The sequence below is a fragment of the Amblyomma maculatum genome, chromosome 4 (genome assembly GCF_055883805.1).
Source record: "Amblyomma maculatum isolate TAMU_Amacu chromosome 4, ASM5588380v1, whole genome shotgun sequence".
Classification (NCBI taxonomy): domain Eukaryota; kingdom Metazoa; phylum Arthropoda; class Arachnida; order Ixodida; family Ixodidae; genus Amblyomma; species Amblyomma maculatum.
Genome location: NC_139347.1, coordinates 19,859,306 through 19,879,503, shown reverse-complemented (window position 1 = coordinate 19,879,503; position 20,198 = coordinate 19,859,306). Strand labels below are relative to the sequence as shown.

Sequence of the window (20,198 nt, the reverse complement as noted above, 5' to 3'; positions counted from 1 at the left end):
CTGCTGCACATTCTTTAATGGAACCTGCCTTTTCTCCCGAAATTAAAAAAAAAAAAAAAAAAAAAAAAAAAAAAAAAAAACAAGCCCGCCTCGGCCGAACCATCCTTGCCGATGTTGGCGCCAGTTTCCCGGGGCCCCGGAACGTGTGGTCTAAAAATCTTTCCTTCTCTCTTTTTTCAAGAACTCTCTGTTACTCCCTTCGCTTCGCCCTGGCGGCCCGTCCGATCCGCATTTTTGCGAGCGACGCGGCAAATTCCTTCTCTCCCTCGTGATTTCTTTCCTAGAAAGCCGCACGCAAATTCAGGCTGTTGCAATGGGTTCGAGCTTAGGCTGACAGCCACCTCGCCGGAGCTGACAGCTCGTCTCCTGACCTAGTAGTCGGAAGCACGGGCAGAGTGCGCGCGTCGCTGCGAGCTTTCCGCATGTGCGCTGGTGGGCCGCGCGCATTGTTAACGCTGGCGAGACAAGGTCGCCGCCCGTGCACGTCGGCGCTCATGTTTTACCGGGCTGCTGTTGTATCGAGTGAGTGAAGCCCCCTTCCCGAAAGGTCGGCGCCAAGAACACAGCGCGGCACGCCGTTTCCGAAAAGGCACGCACTGGAAAGTACGCTAATGTTACGCACTCATTGCATTGCTATGTTCAACCCGTGTACACTTTACATACGGCGCAAGTGCAATGGTAGATTGTTTTTTTTTTCTTTCTTTTTTTTTTCTTTTTACGTTTTCTTACAGTGTACGTGCTCTTCTATAGCGACCGCAAGTCGCGGATTAGGGACTGACTACACCTTCGCAGTTTTAAGATGACGGTGTATATATATAAAGTGACGCTGTGCACCCCGAAAATTTTCGTTCTCGTAAAAAAATCCGCTCTGTAGCTTTTTTCGGCTGTGTTGACGTTTGTTCAGTAACTAAAGGCGCACTTCACGCACTTTCCTGCATCAGACATCTAAATAACGCCTTCAGAAAGTGGGGGTCCAGGTTTACGCACATTTCGGAGGTGCAGGGGAGAACGGCTCTCGGCAGTGTGCGGCATTCTAGACAGTGTCAGGAGTATCAATCATCATGGACTCATGTCAAGCCAAGGAGCGGCCGACCAAGTTCTGTAAACTGAATGGATGCCTGGCAGACCTTATGTGTACGCTCTCATACTGACTGGGCACGTCCGAAGGCCAAGTGGCAGGCTGTTTAGCCAGTTGATCGATATCGGAAGGCAGTCCCAGCGTACGTGGCGCTCAAAAGCTTCAGGAAGTGCGCAGTTTGCAAATGCCTGGATGAATCGGAAGGCAACAGCATCTTTGACAGTATCGACGAAGCCCCGGTATATAGCCGGCAGTAGCGATAAGCGAACTTCTCAATAAACTTTCTTTAACAACAAACTGATCGCTGTCTGAACATTATCTGTATAAACCTGCCTAGTTGTTCTCCCTGTTAAGCTTGGGAGTTGTACGAGAGTATTTTTTTTTTTTTTTACAGTTTAAATTATGGGTACCAGGTTATTGAAGAAGCGGGTTATAAGCTTGAAGACATGGTATTGCTATAAACAAAAATTGATTTAAATAATTTTGTGCCACTCGGTACAAACTGTTGTCATCGAGACCGGAACAGACTTCATTATCACCGTTTTTGGAAGTGTTCTGCAACATAGCCTAGCCTCACGAATTTGCGCAAGAATTATACAGGCGCCACCGCTATTTTAAAAATTGCACTTGGTGGCGGCACCTGCCATTGTTTTTGTTCTTTTGCCTTTACTTGTTCAAGAAGCCCTCATTTTCAGTTAAAGTATGGCCTCTGCCATCAGAACGCGCAAACCTCTCAGTGCGGGACAATTTAAATTTATTATTTGTGCTAAGAGTGGTGTAGTTAACAAGTGTTTGCTTGTACTGGCCACATCGAATGTGCGCCGGCATACGCCGGCCATGTCTACCGCGCACAGTGCTGCTGACGCAGCACTTATGATTTAGTTTTGTACGGTTTAACATCTCAAAGCGACTCAGGCTATTAGAAGCGTTCTAGTGGAGGGTTCCTTAAATTTCGACTACCTGTGGCATTTTAACGTGCACTGACATCGCACACCACACGGGCACCTTGATTTTCGCCTCCATCGAAAAGCGGCCGCCGTGGACAGGATTCGATCCCGCGTCCTCGGGTTCAGTAGTCGAGCGCCGTAACAACTGAGCTGTCGGGCGGGGTAGCGTAGAACTTCGTGCACCTGATCCCTGACTCGACGATTATTGAAAGCCAGACTACGCATGCTCGCTTGAGGGCGGTACATGCAGACTTGACGTTCGCATGCCCGCCGGCCTGTAAAGCTTGGTACAAGGACTCATTAGCATCAAAGCAGACAGAAAACAGCAAGAACCCACTCTTAAAACCGAAATCTACTGTAAGCCGTTGATGAGAATGAAATTATATTTATTCCATTTTCTTAGCCCACTCTAACGTTTCGGTCGCCGTGCTTCGCTTGTTTGCAATCCCCGCTGAGGAGTTAAGAAGCGAGCGAAAAGTACCTCCTTCTGGAGAGTACGTTACTCTGACTGGACCAGAAAAAGACACCGAACGAGAGTGTCACTGCATACAAGACGTCATTTCGGTTCTGCTTTTGTCTTGACAGTGTCAGGGACGGTTGTTTAATTGTTCTCTGTGTCGCGTTCGCGCCAGTTTACCGCTGCATTGCTGAGCGTGGTCTGATGAAGGCCCGATTTAGGCAGAGTAAACGGCGTGGATTGTTTAAAACGGCCTTATGCGCAATTGTCCGCTGTCAGTGCCCAGGAAAGAAACACAAGTAAGGCCTGCTTACCATTCAAGAGCACAGTGCTATGGGCACCTTGCTTTCGGGGGCAGAAAACTGCCAGCACTCCACGTTAGCTGCGCTTCTTCATAAGCGCGTGCTGCAGTGCGTCCTTCCGATTGTCAGCTTTCAGAAGCTTTGGTTCGGTATTTCCCTGATCTAACCGTAACTTATCATGCCGCTTCCATGACATCGACAGCGCAGGAGCGCATGATGTGACATTGCCGGCGTCACTTCCTTCCTGCGCATGACCAGTTCGGTTTTCATCACATCACTTCCTCGAGCGTGTATAGATTCTCGTTCCGCTCCGATCCTCACCTTTTTCCTTCCTCGTCGTCTTTCGTTTTTGTACTGCCACCCTTCGCAGCAGTTTTCACTGCTAGGGTGTCGGAAAGAGAGCGAGCGAGGAATAAAGAAACAGCGAGCAAAGCAGCGAAAAGAGAGTCGTCACTTTTGCTTGCTCTAGTTGCCACCAGAGCCGATTTCTCAGACGCGACACCTCTGTTGTGTCCACTAGAAGTCGGCAAAAAAAAGAACGAAGAAGAAAGACAGCTGTCCCCGAAGCGAAGCAGACCCAAGCGAGCAGCGCGCACCCATGTCCCTGCGTAATAATGCCTGACGGCGGGGAAGAGACAGAGAAAAATAACAAAAAGAACATATGCGCAGTCGAACGGGGGAAAAGGCTGCGTCCAAACAAAGGCAAATAAAGGAGGTGAACGCGTTGTGCGTGCATTCACGGCAGTCACTGAAGCTTGACGAACATCGCCGAAAACGTGTCCCGTTAGCGGCCGACTTCGGCAGCGGGTCGCAAGCCACGCGCTCTTCTTTTCAACGAGAAACCAAACTCTCTTTCTCTCCCTCTGTCCTCCCCTTTTTGGCGACACCATCCTGCAACGGTTCCTCGCGAGAAACTGCCTCGCCACACACTTTCTTTTCCGCAATCATCGAGCAGCAGCAGGGTTCCCTTTCACTCTGCTAATTCCGAGCTTCTTTTTTTCTCGTCGCCATCTTTTGTCTGCGCGCGTGTCGTCAGCTAGCTTTTGCCAAGTGTCGTCGAGACTCGTTTGGCGGCGCTTCGGAGCTCGACGAACTCCCTGCCGAGCCCAATATCGGTCGAGGCTTTGTTTTATTTTATCCTGGTGAAAAAAGAAAAAAAAAAAAACATTTGGAGGCGTGAAAGTGTGAGTTCAATCGAACAGTCGTTAACGGTCAGACTGTCGTTCGGTGGATGAAAACTAAGCAGGCGGACACGCCTCTGGGCTGTCGTTTCTTGTGAGCGCCCTGAAAATTCGACTCGCAGGTTTGAGAACGCAGACACAGCTTTCTTTGGCCCGAACCATGCAAACGTGAAAGTTACAGTTAAGTAATGTCTTGCTTTGCGCTGAGTAGATGCGAGAAAGGAAGGCTTCTATTATCGCAATTGACAGCTGACTGAAAACTTCTTTATGTGGAATTGGATGTTGTTTCTTCTTATTACACCTCTAACCTTTAGTGCTACGTGAGGCGAAACCCAGGCAACGGATACTATTTGCCCAATATCGTAGTGTGTTGGCAATGTACTGGTCATACGTAGGCCGGATTTTTCAGCATATTCTCAATACTGGGCCAGTGACTCGTGCTTCCTGGGAACCTGGTCGTCGTCCGCAACGAGTGAAGCCTTCTGCACAATTACATAAGTGCAGCATCCGCCGCTTGACTCGCGGTTCGAGCTGTACACGACTCGTTGCACGTAACTTCTGAGCGCGCAGTTAGTTCGGTCGCTGGAAAATGAACTTCGCGAACGCGAGTGCAGACGACGATTACGCGAGTTTGATTCTCACGATGTGTAACGCAAACTCCATGTGACATCTGATGATCCAGGGTAGAACGAGAGAAAGAAGATGGCTACACACAGTATTAAAGAGCACATAGTATACAAAAGTATGAGAGAGCATACTGAGTGATTTATATGTGGAACGAAAACTCCATCGGTGAGACGATCGTGACGTGCGATCTCGCGAAGCGGAGAAAATAAGACTATAGCGAGTGCCAGGATCAAAAGAGTGTACACCCGCCATTTTGAAGACGCTTGACGCAGGAGTCCGGCTAACCAAAGTTACCACTCCGTGTACGGGGCCACTCAGGCTTTGTATAGCATCAGATCAACATAAACTCTTTCGGTCCGGGCAGAGAGAGACTATCAAAGATGCGGAGAATTTCCATGGAATAGTCTTAGCCACATCGTTCATATGTAGCTTATTACAGTGAGCCGGACATAAGATGACCAGCTGGCACGAAATTTGAATGCCGTCACCATGCCGGTCTGCGATGCCGTAAAGTATGCAGGAGGGCATTTATAGCCATGAATGCTGAAACACAACGTTATATATAGTTAAGACTCATGACTGATATACACTGTGCCACATAGCGTTACTCCGCACTATACTATAGTAACGTACTGAAATGTGTAGAGTATGTACAAATATTATGCATAGTCACGACTCTTAGTCATTATAATGCTTTCGCATTACCACACAAAAATGGTCTTAATTGTCTGTGCCCAATTTTCTGAGCACTGGCCGTACATAATTTTGTTTAGTATTTGCATTATGTCTATTACCGAGCCGAGAGTTCACCACATGCGTTTTACGTTTCATCGAAACGAAAATTAACTTTGCGACAGCTACGCGCATAGCGCAATTAACAGCGACCCTCAAGCAAAGGGGGAACTCGTGTCGTGTGAGCTTGTTTCAGTATTACTAAAACAGGCTTTGAGAACTCAGTTTTTACATTCATTTCAATGTTAGTTTATCCAGTCGGTCGAATTTCGTGCATCCTTCCTACTCTCCGTGGCAAAGGGATCTGATTAGGGGCAATGCCGGGCCCGAAAATAAAGCTGTAATGAGACTGCGGACGCGACAGCCCGAGCACTCACTCACCGGGATCCTCAACTTCTGGCTCGGAGATAAACCAGCTGCTTTTGCGGTTCAGGGAAATAATAATAATAATAATAAAAAAAAAAAACATTACAGTGACAACCACCGTCTTTTCCCGACTCCTGCGAGAGTGTTGAGTAAAGCAGAGGAGCGAACTTTAAGGCGCCTTGAAAGAGGTACTGTACTCTGTCCTGCAATCATAAAACACTACTATCCAACCACGGATGGACGATGCCCGCACTGTGGGGAGACCTGTGATATCTTCCACGTGGCGTAGGCATGCACTTAAAATCCTCACCTGTCCCCCTCCCCTACCCGTTCCCAAAAGGCATGGGAGACTGCCCTCCTCAGCTCCTGTTCGCTAGAGTCTGAACCACTCTCCGGCTCCTAAACTCTAATAAACGTTTTCACCACCACCACCACCATTGTGATGTTCCCGGTTAGGTCACTGTTAGCAGCTTCAGCTGGTTGTGGGCAACGCAGTTACACCGCCGCATTTGAAATCAAAGAAATGTTTCGGGGTGGAAAACAGGAATATCACGCACGAAATAGGGCCAGTAACATATTTAATCAGAACTGGATGCCCCCGCTCACCCTGGGCGCCACAGCAATAATCGGACATCACACCTATCTATGTCATTCGTACGATTTGTTTTTGTTTTATTTTGCTGCCGCTTCAGAGATAACAGTTATGTACAGATGCAATCATTTTCTTCTTTATGAACTATGAAACTATGAACTGGTTTGGATATCTTCGCGAACAGCGCTTAGTGCCTATATATGTAATTCGTACGATTTGTTTTTTGTTTGTTTTTGTAAGAAAGTCTCGCATGCACGGAAATCTCCTTCCTTTAACTCCTGGAAGTCCAGTTCGCCGATGCACTTCTTTGCCGTGAAGCTTATCTCCTACAATCAATGTTGTTGGTCGCACGCGTGCACGCAAGCTGACAGAGATACGGGCACGCGCGCATACGCCAGCGCTAAGGAGCGTAACTGTTTAGCATTCTTGTGTTTAGTGTTTAACGTTTTATGCTTGGAGTATGGCTATAACAGTTATATACAGATGCAATCATTTTCTTCTTCAGCGTTTTAGAGTTTAGTATCCAACATTTGACGTTTAACGCTTAGTAATCGGCATGTTAATGCGTGTAGATCAGGTATAGCGCTCCAGATTTTCTTCTAGTTAGAAAAAAAAAAGGGGGGGGGGGGGGGGTGTCAAGGACAGGAAGTACAGTGGCAGTGGCTAACGACGTACCTTTGATTGGAGATAATGGACCAGATCAAGAAGAACAATAACGTCTGTTTAAAAGCGTGGACTGGGAATACTTGTGGAAGAAGAAAAGACAAATGAGTCGCTATAGTCAGCGCCAGGTTTGATGTGTCTGCTTGAAAAAAGAACTAAAAGAGTGCTCGACTTGACGTTCATATCGAATGACTTAATGCATTTTCGAAGTTGTATGACTTTGAGAGGGGCGTAAAACTCGATAAAATGTTTTTCGTGAGACCGGGCGTGCACCATGATAAGGGAAACGAGGTAAAAGCAGCAATGTAACAGTTAGCTATCTCGTTCGAAAACAGCTAAAATGCGCATTGTAGAAAACGAAAAGATGATACTGGCGCTTACCAGCTACTGGCATAGTTTCTTTGAACCAGGCGTGCATAACAGGTGCCCACCGCTCGGATGACAGAAACATGAAGTATAGCAAGGGGCTTTCCGAAGTGATAACATTTCTTACAATTTTAGATGCCCATACCTCTGCGCGCGCGCGCGTTTGTGTGTGTGTGTGTGTGTGTGTGTGTGTGTGTGTGTGTGTGTGTGTGTGTGTGTGTGTGTGTGTGTGTGTGTGTGTGTGTGTGTGTGTGTGTGTGTGTGTGTGTGTGTGTGTGTGTGTGTGTGTGTGTGTGTGTGTGTGTGTGTGTGTGTGTGTGTGTGTGTGTGTGTGTGTGTGTGTGTGTGTGTGTGTGTGTGTGTGTGTGTGTGTGTGTGTGTGTGTGTGTGTGTGTGTGGTCAGAGAGAGAGGGAGTGAGTGCGTGCGTGCGTGGTGCGCGCGCGCGCGTGTGTGTGTGTGTGTGTGTGTGGGTGGGGGAGGTGTAGGGGGGGTCTCGTTTGATAACGCCTGACACAAGAGCCCTTGGATTTATTTTGGTCAGAAAAGATAAGCTCCCAGTGTGATGGCTATTCCTTCGGACATCTGCACAACCATAGCCTCCTGCACAACACATCGAAGGAACATGCTGGTTCGAGGAAGGTGTTTTCATACAAGTGCATTACGGTGAGGCACAAGATGCTTCTCTTGTGGCTTATATAGTCTCGTGAAAGAGACAAAAAATAGTTGCCTGTTTAGAGTACGAGCTTTTTTTAAGGGCACCAACTGTTTTGTATGGTGACATTGCACTGAGCTGACTTTAGGGTACAGCGCGGCGTAATGCCGAAAATCCGTCGAAAGGAGACAAGCGTCTCTCTTCCCCTTTTCTCGAGCATCCCAGCGGAGAAAAGTATCCGGCGGTTGCCACCGTCGGCCTTTGAGGTGACATTAATAGGTGTCAAAATGAGAGGTCACTGATGCGAGTGTCGCATCAGAGAGCCAAGCGAAACCAGAAGGCGAACTCGCCGTGTCTCGGTCTCGGGACGGTGGACGGGGCGCGATCGAATCCTTCTCGGAGGGAGGCGAAAGGAGAGGCGCGCAGGTCGAGAGAGTGTCGCGCGTCCTCTTGCACCTGAGGATGCGACCAGGAGGGGGTGGTGCGCCAGCGCGGAGACAGAAAGAAAGCGGGCGAGGCGGAAACGAGAGCGGCCGGCCCGTCGACGCCGCCCGCGCCCTCATCATCGGCACTCGGCCGCTGTGACAAGTCGCGGGACGAACGAAGTGTCCCGTTGGCCAGCGGGGATTAGCGTCGGCCATCGGCCACCATGTGGAGGGCTGGGCGTGCCCTGGATCGCTAAGCACACTTCGTCCGGAGTTGAGATTTCAGCGGGGGTACCCATCATAAGCAGCCGCCGCCGCCGCTGCGGCCCGTGGTATGTGCTCGCCGCAGCCGCACCAGGGTGAGTTTTCCCACAGCGTCCGGTGCCATCGTTGCTGGGACACGCTTTCTCCCAACTTGACCCTAGGATAACACCGATTGTCCCTTAGTCAGGTTGGCGAATGATTTTAGGGAGCTTGCGGGCATAACTTGGCCGTACTTGACTCTGGACACGGTTTTTTGGGTGCCACTTGTAAAGTCTTTGTCCCGCAGTGGACCTAGTCATAGGCAGACAATGATGATCTCACCAAGACGTCAGACTGAAGCTGATTTGGTAGACAGTGGGCTAGTCAAGTTAAGCCAGGGCCCTATCTGAAGAACACCGCTTCATCAAGAACCCTTTTTCGATATCCATTTAGCGCGCAGAGGAAATAGTGACAGATTCAGCGAGACATCTGACGATCGTAATAAATATATCTACTGGTTCCTAGTTGCATTGGTGGTAGTAGCTTGGGCCCGGATTCGAAAGGAGCAAAGGCAGTACTGACTATGAATACTTGGAAATGGGGTTGGAACCTGCGCTGAATAACTACGGCCGCTCATGTCAGGGAAGACCGTGGCGTCGACTTGTAACCTTTGCACTGGTCTTGTCCGTCCTAGGCTTGAGGAGGAAGGAGGAAAAAACTTTATTTCACGAGCGAGTTCGGACCCTTCAAGGGCCCAGGGCCACCGCACGGCCCTCACCCCAGGCTTGAGTGGGTAGCAGACATCTTGAAGCGGCTGCTAGCTTCTCGTCGCGCCTTTTGCGCCCGCGACTTTCAGTTTAATCGCAAAGCATCAGAAGTCGCAGCTGTTACTAAGCGCATTTCCCAACATTACCGTAAAAAAAAAAAATAATAATAATAATAAGGATGCTTTAATTAATTATAAGCAAGTACTCATAGCCATATCCGTCTTCCGCGTGCGTGATTTAGTTGGGTAGTGCTACCGTGTATTGTGGTAAAACACGTATGCAATGCAGACGCCTCTAGACCGGTAAAGCACGTATACGGGTCTTCAATACTTTCATTAACCAACGTATCAGTTTTCTTAACATGACCTTCTCTTGGAATTACGTTTTGCCTTAGCGGACCAGGCATTTTGCGCGCGTTTTTTGCAAGAAAGAGAGAGAGAGAAAATAGAATAGAAAGGCAGGGAGGTTAACCAGGCGAGGCCCATTAGGCTACCCTACACGTGGGGAGGGGAACAGGGAGAAAAAGGAAAGAAAGAGCGCCAAGGAAAGGAGTCTATCAAAGGTCCAGAGCTATAGTGAAAGGGGGTAAAGAGCGTACACTTAGTCTTGAACTCAATCCCGAGTCCTTTAAAAACTTAAGGAGCGCCTTCACTGATTTCCTTTGTGATGAAGGAGTCATCCAAGGGCCCAGAACCTTAGCTTCAGTAAGAGCGCGAGAGTCCAAGCGGCGGAGTGTAGCAGCCAGGAAGGCACGCTCACGCTCAAACCGAGGGCAGTCACAAAGTATTTGCGCATAGTTTCAACGCACCTGTACTGCTCACACGTAGGAGAGTCTGCCATCCCGATGAGATTGGAATAGGCGTTTGTATACAGGGTCTTGAATATTTGGGGGCTGGGATTTAAAAGAATTCCTATGCAAAATCTACTAGCCCATTCGAGCTGAAATAACGTTCACAAAGTAGCAAAATATAGTCTACGTTATCTGATAAGTGATTCAACATCGGTACTTGCCTAGATTTCTCGAAATCGAGAAAAAAACTTCTCTCGGCGGCGTGCACAATTTCCGCAGAAGAGGGTCGAAAAGCTATTTTAACATGATGCGTCATCTGTCGAGCAGTGAGACAAGCTCCATCCAGGCCGTTGGCGCGCTTGCCTCGCTGCCCGACAGATGGCGCACAATGTCAAAATAGCTTTTCGACTCTTCTGCGAAAATTGTGCACGCCGCCGAGAGCAGTTTTTTCTCGATTTCGGAAAATCTAGGCAAGTACCGATGTTGAATCACTTATCAGATAACGTAGGCGATATTTTGTTACTTTGTGAACGTTATTTCAGCTCGAATAGTGTAGTAGATTTTGCATAGGAATGTTTTAAATCCCAGCCCCCAAATATTCAAGACCCTGTATAAACGTAAACTCCACTCCTAGCCACAGGCGACACAACATTGTAGCATTACAGCGAGAGAGGCCGAATGGTACCTGCAGTTGAAGTAACTGGACAAAGTGGCGCGAGCGGGACGTCCAGCCTCCAGGCGTAGACCGTGATTGTCTAGTCACGTTTCGGGCGATCAGTCGAAGGTGCCTTGCTGCGTCGGCTCCTGTCAATGGTATCTCGACAATGTTGTTTGCAAGAAAGACATCGACAGACAAGTATGCCGGCGCAGTTTGGAAGCAAGACGACACGTGGCTGATGCTTGCTTAAGTTCCTACAAGAGGCGGCTGTAACTGTAAGCGATTCGAGCGAAGCGGCAGAACAAAAGTTGAGTGAGCATCCAGGACCAGCCAGCAGTTTAAGGAACTAGAACTAGCATTGTGCGTACAATAAAATCGCATCTTAGTTTTTAAAGTAATAAATTTATACATTTTCTGGTACTTAAACGTGGATCGAAATAAGGCTGACGATTTGCGCGAATCATTTGCAACTTCCAGTCTTAAGATCAAATGTAGTGTATTGACGAACTGGAGACTTTCAAGCTCGGCTAGCGAGTGTTTCCTTTCGTAACACTCATATATCTCAGGATTATAGACTCGTCAAGCTGTCCAAGGGTAGCTTTTTTCGACGATAAACAAACTACGCAACTTTTGCGCAATTAGACGAGAACAATGCAGCACTTACATCACGTACGACAGCTTGCTGACGAGGGAAAGATTGCAAAGTGTGGCACGTCCAAGCATTGAAAGGTACAATCCACCAAATCCTGCTGTTTTTTCCTCTCAATTCTGCCGCCTTATTTTGGCAACAACATTCATTGTCGACGTAAAATTCAAGAGGGACATCTAAGTACTTAGGTGTAGCTGTTGTCCACGATACATTGGCGAAGACACTTGAAGTCCGAGGCCATTAACCATGCCAAAATTCCAAGCACTTTTTCCAATTGACGGCACCAACACTTGCAGAAAGCTTTAACTTTTCTAACAATTTCCAAGATGGTTTCATAATTGGAGCAGAAAAAAGGAACATCATTAGCGTGTGCCAGAACACGAACCTCTTGTGTGTGTGTGTGTGTGTGTGTGTGTGTGTGTGTGTGTGTGTGTGTGTGTGTGTGTGTGTGTGTGTGTGTGTGTGTGTGTGTGTGTGTGTGTGTGTGTGTGTGTGTGTGTGTGTGTGTGTGTGTGTGTGTGTGTGTGTGCGTGCGTGTGCGTGTGTGTGTGTGTGTGTGTGTGTGTGTGTGTGTGTGCGCGCGTGCGTGCGTGCGCGCGTGCGCGCGCGCGCGTGTGTGTGTGTCTGTGTGTGTGCGTGCGTGCAGTTTAAATCCTGTAAGACATTGGTTGTGGGTGATATACTTAAGCATAATGGTGAAAGAGGGCACCTTTATTGGCGCACAGACCTTTGGACCCAAATTCTGTTGCCAACATTTTTGTTCGCTGTAAGGTGTGTTCTGCATCCACTGTAAGCCATTTTCATTCCATTGTGAATTATCTTTCCAACACTTACATGCTCTAGCAGGGATAGATGCATGACTATTCTTGGGGACACGGTCAAATGCTTTTTCCAAGTCTACTTGCATCATTGCAACGTCTGCGTAGCATCGCGTACCTTTGAAAAAATTCCGAGGGCACTGTGTAATCTACACAGCAGAAATGCAAAAGCCTAGGCGTTGCTGGTTCACACGGTGCATCACATTCGCCCTCATTATCATTATCAACTAATTGCGCCGTCATTATCATTATCATGGCTACTATCGTCCTCAAGGAGAATTATGATGTGCGTTTCACGATCCCGGGCGTGGCGCAGTTGGTTAAAGCGCTGGGCTGGGGATCCAAGGGATGGAGATTCGATTCCCAGTGGAGACAGGATTTATCTATTTTAACTGCCTTCCTCACGGTAGACAAGAAGAACTGTGACGTCTCAATCTCGCGGTATCCCGCGGAACCTCGCGAAGAAGTGTGACACTTCTCGTGGCCGGACGGATAGGGTCATAGCCGCGAGTATGAGCCTTAAAGTAAGTATTTCACCTTGATACCGTGCGCTTTCTGTATATCTGTAGCCATACTGCGTCCTTTAATACCGCAAGTCTAATGACTGTCCACAATATCCCTCATTACACTTTGAAGCCTTCTCGCCAATGATTTCATAAAAATGTTATAATTAACATTCGTTGGACAAAAAGGACGATGTGATTTAATTTGCCTCAACATGGTGTCAATACTGTACGGGAGGATAAAAAAGAATTAAGGTGGAAGGCGTTTCATGTCATGCACTTCATTAAAAACATTTGCTAAAATGTGTGCTCGTTGGTTCAAGCTGAATAAAGTTCAACCCAGTGTATGCGCGATGCGAACGGAACCCGACAACGCATTCGCGTTCTATTTCTAAATGCGAAGCTTAATTAAGTGTCCCCATTTTCAGGCATCCTTCATATAATTAGTCGCTTCAGCATACAAGATCGTGCCAAGAACACGTTTCATTAACATGTAGAGTCGAAAAGGCACGAAGCGCGATAAATCGAGCCGTCATAACCTTTGGTATACATATTGTTACGTATATACCAGTGAAGAGGACGATGGACTACAGAGTGGGAGACGACGAAGCTGAAGCAACTGTTGGGGCTTGCCTGAACACTTGCGTCTCTAATCACCGGTTGTGGTTTCCTGTACTAGCCTTCTGCCCCGTATCAATATTAAGCGCTGTACACCCTTTGTTATACACCTTTTCTGCACACCTGTTTGTTGTTACACCCTTTCTGTACAAGTCCAAAATATTTGCAGCAATTACTCCCAACAAGCACCATACACGCCGTTAAACGTATGCACCGTGTGTTGAAGATGGGCCACGACTAGGCACCAAAGATTAATGTCTAGGATATTAGTTAGTTTGGGATGTATATTCAGGTATAAGTGCTTTTAAAAAAACAGTAGGCCAACATGGCGATCCAGTCGAACGAGCGTGCTCTCGCCGCTTTTCCTCTAGCGGTCTTCTTCCTCTTCGCTGTCGCGGTATAGCGACGGCGCGAAAGATTTAACACAATCTGGCGCCCGAATCACTGTGATTCATTAATAAATTCTTATACTTCACACCCATCAGCTTCACATTTACTTTGCCCTCAAGGCCCATGAAATGACTTGAAAAATTAAGCGCCACATAAATATGCACCGCTGCACTACACGAGTGGACTATTACAAAGTGACGTAGCAACTAACATATTCCGTTGCGTATACTCAAACGCGAATTGCAGCGAACGTCAGAAAATCAATGATGAACCGCTGATATTGCTTGAAATAATATTAACGTGAAATGAGCTCAAGCAGTGCATTTTCAGCTGTGTTGCCTGCATTCTGAGATTGGAACGAGTAAATGCGATCTCCAGCGCGTTTTCCTTTTTTTATTATTTGCTTTAAATATTTACTCAAAGAAAACCTTTTGCTTGAGATGCCCCGAAGTTTTGGTCACAGTATATTGGCAGCAGATGCTGTTTATGCGACGGGGAAAGCGCCGTGGGAAAACGAATTCGGGACGCGGACTGCGCCGAGAAAGACACGGCGAGCAGATGGCGCTGCCAGCTTGAAGGTGGCCTTTTCGATAAACCATGACTTTTTAATGACAAAGAGAGCACCCCGACCAAGATCATAGCTTTCCTAAGCTACTAAACACCAGTAAACGAAACCCAGCTGTCGTCATCGCCGGCCGATTTCGAAACTGCCTCGACATCGACTTTGGGCGCGGATCCCGAAGGCTCTGCCACACCCCTATTCACTTCCATGTGATGATCACAGATACCTTACTCTGACCTGTCGCCAAAGACATCAGATTAAGGTTGCACTTCATTTATTGTACAAGGCTGCCCTTAACGTCCCCGTACATACGTCCATGGAGCGCCTATACTCAACAGGACTGTTCTTGCTCTTGGGAGACCTCATACAGCAACATCGAGACTGGTAAATGGCACGTCTTTCTAGCACCAAACAAGGACATTGGATAGTTCAACAAGTTGCACTCAAACCTATCGACCTCCCTATCATTACCCCTCCTTCCCCGCTCTCAGATAACCTCAAAGTAACCCTCATATTCCAAAAAACGTTGCACCCGATACTAACCTTCTTTTTTTGTTACCTTTTATTATTCCTCTCAGAATATGACGAAAAAAAAAATGTAAAAGAAAGAGAGAGGGAGCCCGGACCAGCAAAGCTTTTGCCAGGCTTAATCCAGTTTAAGATAAAAGAAAAGGAGCTAAACGCCCAAAATAAAAAAATAATAATTTAGATAAAAAAAAAAGACATGGACATAAAAATGTAAAATATGTACATTAAAGATACAAAAGGAAACAAAGATCACAACTGCCTAGTTACAATAGATAGATATATGAAATGGAAAAAGGATAAAGAAAGAAAGAAAAAGCGAAAGAAAAGCACAAAAAGATAAAGAAGTCCAGGAAAGAAGGAAGCAGAGAAGAAAATGTCCGTGGGTAGCCAGAAACTGCAAAAGAAGAAAGAACAGAAATATAAAAATTGTGCATTAAGGATTAGCCAATTCGCAAAAAATATAACTTTAAAGTGAATATGCGAAACACAGTTCAGCCTAGAAAAAATAAATATATGTATATAAAGCGGTTACCAAAGTCTGCAATGAAATGAGAAAAAATAGTATTGAAAAACGTTGCGAATACGAAACTAATAGAGGCACAAAGAAACACAAAACATCACGCATAAAATCCTTGACAGCTTGAGAAGACGTCCATTAGTATGAAATTATAGAATAAAATTCTGTCCGAATTTTGTCTAACCCAGGCAGACGTTTCGCTCGCGTTTCCAATCATGTTCATCCTGTTGATTCCGCGATCGTCTACACAGATGCATCACCAGCTAACGTCGCCAGTATTCAGGAACTTGCACAAGCACCCCCTAACCCTTCAGGATATACAATATACACTGATTCAATACAGGCTATACACGCCATTCACACAGGTCGCATTCCTAAGAACTGCAAGATGATCTGCACAGAGCTCTCACCAAACCACGTCCAAACACTGTCACACTCAGATGGATTCCTGGTCACGCTGGAATCCCAGGCAATGAGGTATTGCATCGCCTCGCCCGCGAACTTCAGCACCGGGCGCCTGGGATTCCCTTGCCTTATCCACCCACGTGAGACGCTACTCTTCACTACAAAAAAGGAAATCAACATTCACTATGACAACATTAGGGAAACTCTTCGTACAATTCCTCTTCCTGATTAATCCCTCACTACCACGCAAATACGCATACTTAGATGCATGTAACTATAAATACACTCCTTACTCCTGCGCGATCATTTCTATACCGAATCAGACATTCCCCCGCATGTCCAAATTGTTCTGAATACTATGCAAACTTAGAACACTGTTTGTTTTCCTGCCCTGTTGCAATACAGTCACCTCACTTTCCACACCCTCCTCCCCCAACGTGGCGGCCTTGGTTAGCCTCTAACCAACTGAAAGACCAGTTAGCCTTGGTGACTCTGGCCCAGGACATTCTCAAAGCTTAATAGTGCGTTGAATAAAGTTGTTTCATCCTCCTCCTGTCTGCACCCATCACCTAAAAACAGCGTGGAACAACGACCGGCCAGTGGCCGGTCATGTCACCTGATACCGCCTGCCAAAGGCATGCCCTGACGGCGGGTTTTCTGGAGGACGGGGCGTTAAAGTTGCGTTAAAATAGGCAGATGCAGTTAATGCTGCTTACGTGTGAGAATGCGAAAGAATAATGACTCACAGTCATGATGACTATGCTTAATGTTTGTACATACTGTACACCTGACGGTGCGTTACCGGCAATAAAGAGTGGTGAGTTATTTATTTATTTATTTATTTATTTATTTATTTATTTATTTATTTTTCAATTGCCTCTATGTAGAGGCTTTACGTGAAGGATGGACATATTCAGTGAAGGATGACGTGTTCTGCGGCAATCCGAAAATTGACGACATTGGAATGGTGCACGGCTTCTTCGGGCAGATCATTACAATCATTCGCTGTTTTTTCGAAGAATGCAAATTCGAAGATGTGCGCACATGCGGAGGGCATACCGATAATGCCACATTGCACAATGTATACGAGTCATATGCCTATCTGCCATCTGGTACGTTAAGTGTCGTCATTCGTGACGACACGGTGGCGTCATGCGAATTACGTGCCATGGATGCGCCCGCAGCCGCCGCCGCCTGTAGTGATAATACGTATTGTCTCGCATTATAGGAATTGCACAGGCCTTTATTAGTTTAGGACGACGTAAATAGATTGTGACAGGTGCCTGTTGGCAGGTGGTTTTAGAACATCGATTGCCGAAGGACGCCTATCCTCCTCGTGATGGAGTTTCTAACGTTTTTGTTGGGAAGGCTTCAGACAACCGTAACATTGCCACTCCGAAAGAGGATACCAACCGTCACAGATAGCACCCTGAGAAAAGCCCAACAACAAATGTCGCTACTCGCTACTGACAGAAGGGGTGAGTGCTCCCCGGGTCATGATTTCCGCCAAAACGGTTAATTTGGCGCTGTACTGTCCAAATAACGAATTTCATGCAATCTTTTTCCTTGCGTCGGTGTCACTGCCGATTCGGATGTGCAGGCGATTACTGTCCCGTCGTACAACGTGAAACCCTATTGTGTGCCATTCCTGTTTTGTGTGTGTGTGTGTGTGTGTGTGTGTGTGTGTGTGTGTGTGTGTGTGTGTGTGTGTGTGTGTGTGTGTGTGTGTGTGTGTGTGTGTGTGTGTGTGTGTGTGTGTGTGTGTGTGTGTGTGTGTGTGTGTGTGTGTGTGTGTGTGTGTGTGTGTGTGTGTGTGTGTGTGTGTGTGTGTGTGTGTGTGTGTTTGCGGGATTATGTATAAGTGTCGTTTGTGATAAATCTTTGGTTGAAAGTCAGCGCTCGTGTTGTTGTGTGTGTTAACGTCCTCGTTTTTTCGCGCTGTTAATTAAATACTGGTACCGGTATGTATACGTGCTGGGGTACATACCATCACACTCAGCCAAAGTGGCCGGAGGCAGTCGTGCGTGTTTCACAAACGCTGGTCTACTGCAAACATCTACCTCCAATGAGTTTCTCCAAGAAAATTATCTTTCTTGCATTCTTTTTTTTTTATTATTCAGGCAGCAAAATATAACCGCAGTTTCGGTCTCTCTCATCCATCTGTTTGAGGAGGGATTGCGAGTTTCCTGCATGAGTTGAATTAAGTGAGACGTGGTGGCATAGTGTAAAAATTCATTTATTTTTCTTTCTTTTTTTTGTTTTTTTAGCCGGAGGAGCACTCCTCCTTGCGGGCGTCTTCTTACCATGGTCACATTTTACACATGGTTGCTTTCCGCGATTGATTTCGTGCTTGGCAGTTCCAAAGCGTCGCTTGTGCGTTATGATGTGTTATACTCTGAGTTATGCAGGAGGATGATTTATTCGTAACCCGCCCCTCCAATTATTGGCGTCCGCGTGCAATATCGTCTAAGGACTCGATAGCTCGTTCATTTCGCGACAAAAACCTATGGCAAATGTGAACCTTTAGTAAAGCTGGGTTTGCTTTCATTCCCCTCCTTTTTGCATCAGAGTGGACATATTGCGCTTTTCTGCCTGCTGCGGAGTTGCGGTGCCTACCAGTGTAGAATCTAAACAGCTATTTATTGTACCTGGGTTCTACGTGAAAAAAAAAAAAAAAATGGTGGAACGCCACAACTCTGGCGCACATAGCAGTAGCGATACTTTAGTGGAAAAAAGTGCCGGCACTTATGCTACAGTGAGCTATGCGTGCTCCAGAGGAGTAGAAGGCAGGGGCAGCGTGGGCCCACGTGTTGCTCCTTTGTGTGTATATGTGCCTGTTCGTTTATGTGATGAAATATCCGTTGCTCGGACCGTAAGGGACAGGCCGTACGTCTAATGTTCTTTTTTTTTTTCTTGTCCTCCTCTCACATCTTTCGACACCCCTGGTCCTCTTTTTCCATGTTGTACTTCACGTATTAATGGTAGCGGCCACGTTAATGTCAGTCAGGAGCGACTCGTTCTCGAGTCCTTCAATTTTCCTCTAGTTGCTGCTATTACATAAAATGGCGCCAATGCGCTTTTCACGTGAACAGCAGCAGTAGCAGCAGTGATAAAAAGTTGAGGAAGGCAAACCTGCTTGCATAACGTTCCATCACGTATTTTGCTCAAAGTTAGTTTTGTGTCTCTCTTCCTCATTTTTGAGGATGGGATTCAGAGAAGTTTGCATCAGCGTTGTTTAGTCATTTTAGTCTCTTTTCGCCTTGCTCAAAGGCCGCCGTCGTCTGCTTCTGCATTTTGTGCTACAGTGACGTGAGCATCTTTATTTATTGATTTCTTTTTCCCTGCAGGCCGGACTGACCTCGGCGGCATCGACAACGAGGCCCTCGACTTCAGTCAGCTCGAAGACTACCTCAACAACGATAACATGTGAGCGCTGATCCATCCCCGCTATACTCGGCAATCTATAACAGGATATCCGTCAAAAAGAAACACGATGCATGCTGGGTAATCCGCTATGATGTTGTCACTGGTAGCAGACAGCGGGCAGCGCAGTCAGGCTGAATTGAGCAAGTGCCTCGTCGTTTTCGACAATCCAGCGAGCAAACACGCGCTTTTCGTGACTGCCCTTATGTGCATGCAATTGTCGGCAGATTCCCGAGGAACATAGGTGTCGACACTGAATGTGCCCGAAAAATCGGGCGCGCTATAGAGAAATGAAATCAGTGCAACGCGTTCCTGTTCAAGCTACGCCTCTTTAAAAAAGACACTGCATTATGCGTTTGGACCTGGCCGCCCGTCGACATCGCCGACATTCATGATTTCATTTCTGGCGAGTAGTTTGATACTTGCCCGGATTGGCGTCGATCTCGCGCGTGTGTTGGCCCATGCGAGCCATTCGCGTCGGCGTCACTAGAGGAATCATTTGCCTTCTCGCCCTCGTGCAGACGTATTTTTAAACCCGCAGAACCCGGAGTCGGCCCGTTCGATCGCGCCAGCATCGTATGCGTGCACTGCGCGACCATGTAGACGAGGCTGTGTGGCGGTGCCGTGCTGCGTCGTCTGCTGCCAGCTACATCATCATGGCGGATTACCCAGCATGCATCGCTTCATGCAAACTCCCTATATAGCACGCGACGTGTGTATTGCTCCGCTGAAAAGTAAACGGAATCAGTTTTTGAAAATTTTGAGCTTATATTTATGGTTATAGACTTTCATTTAGGTGAAAAGAAAAACTTCAACAGCGGCTACCTCCTGTCGCTCAGGAATGGTGCATGGCGGTTACTGCAGACTTGAGTTATATTCGAACGTAGTGTTTGTAGAAGAGCACACGTATACACAGAGAGCCTGTATGTCGCCGTTAT

The 20,198-nt window shown here is 47.0% G+C and overlaps 1 protein-coding gene across 4 annotated transcripts in view; it reads left to right on the top strand.

Annotated features, from left to right (window-relative positions):
• Positions 1-20,198, top strand: part of LOC146190394 (uncharacterized) — a 101,519-nt gene that overhangs the window by 42,697 nt on the left and 38,624 nt on the right. For all 4 annotated transcript variants that reach the window (XM_084600873.1, XM_084600872.1, XM_084600871.1 and 1 more), the window contains exon 2: positions 19,185-19,263. In XM_084600873.1, coding sequence (XP_084456999.1) covers positions 19,185-19,263 — 79 coding nt within the window. The remainder of the gene's footprint in view (positions 1-19,184; positions 19,264-20,198) is intronic.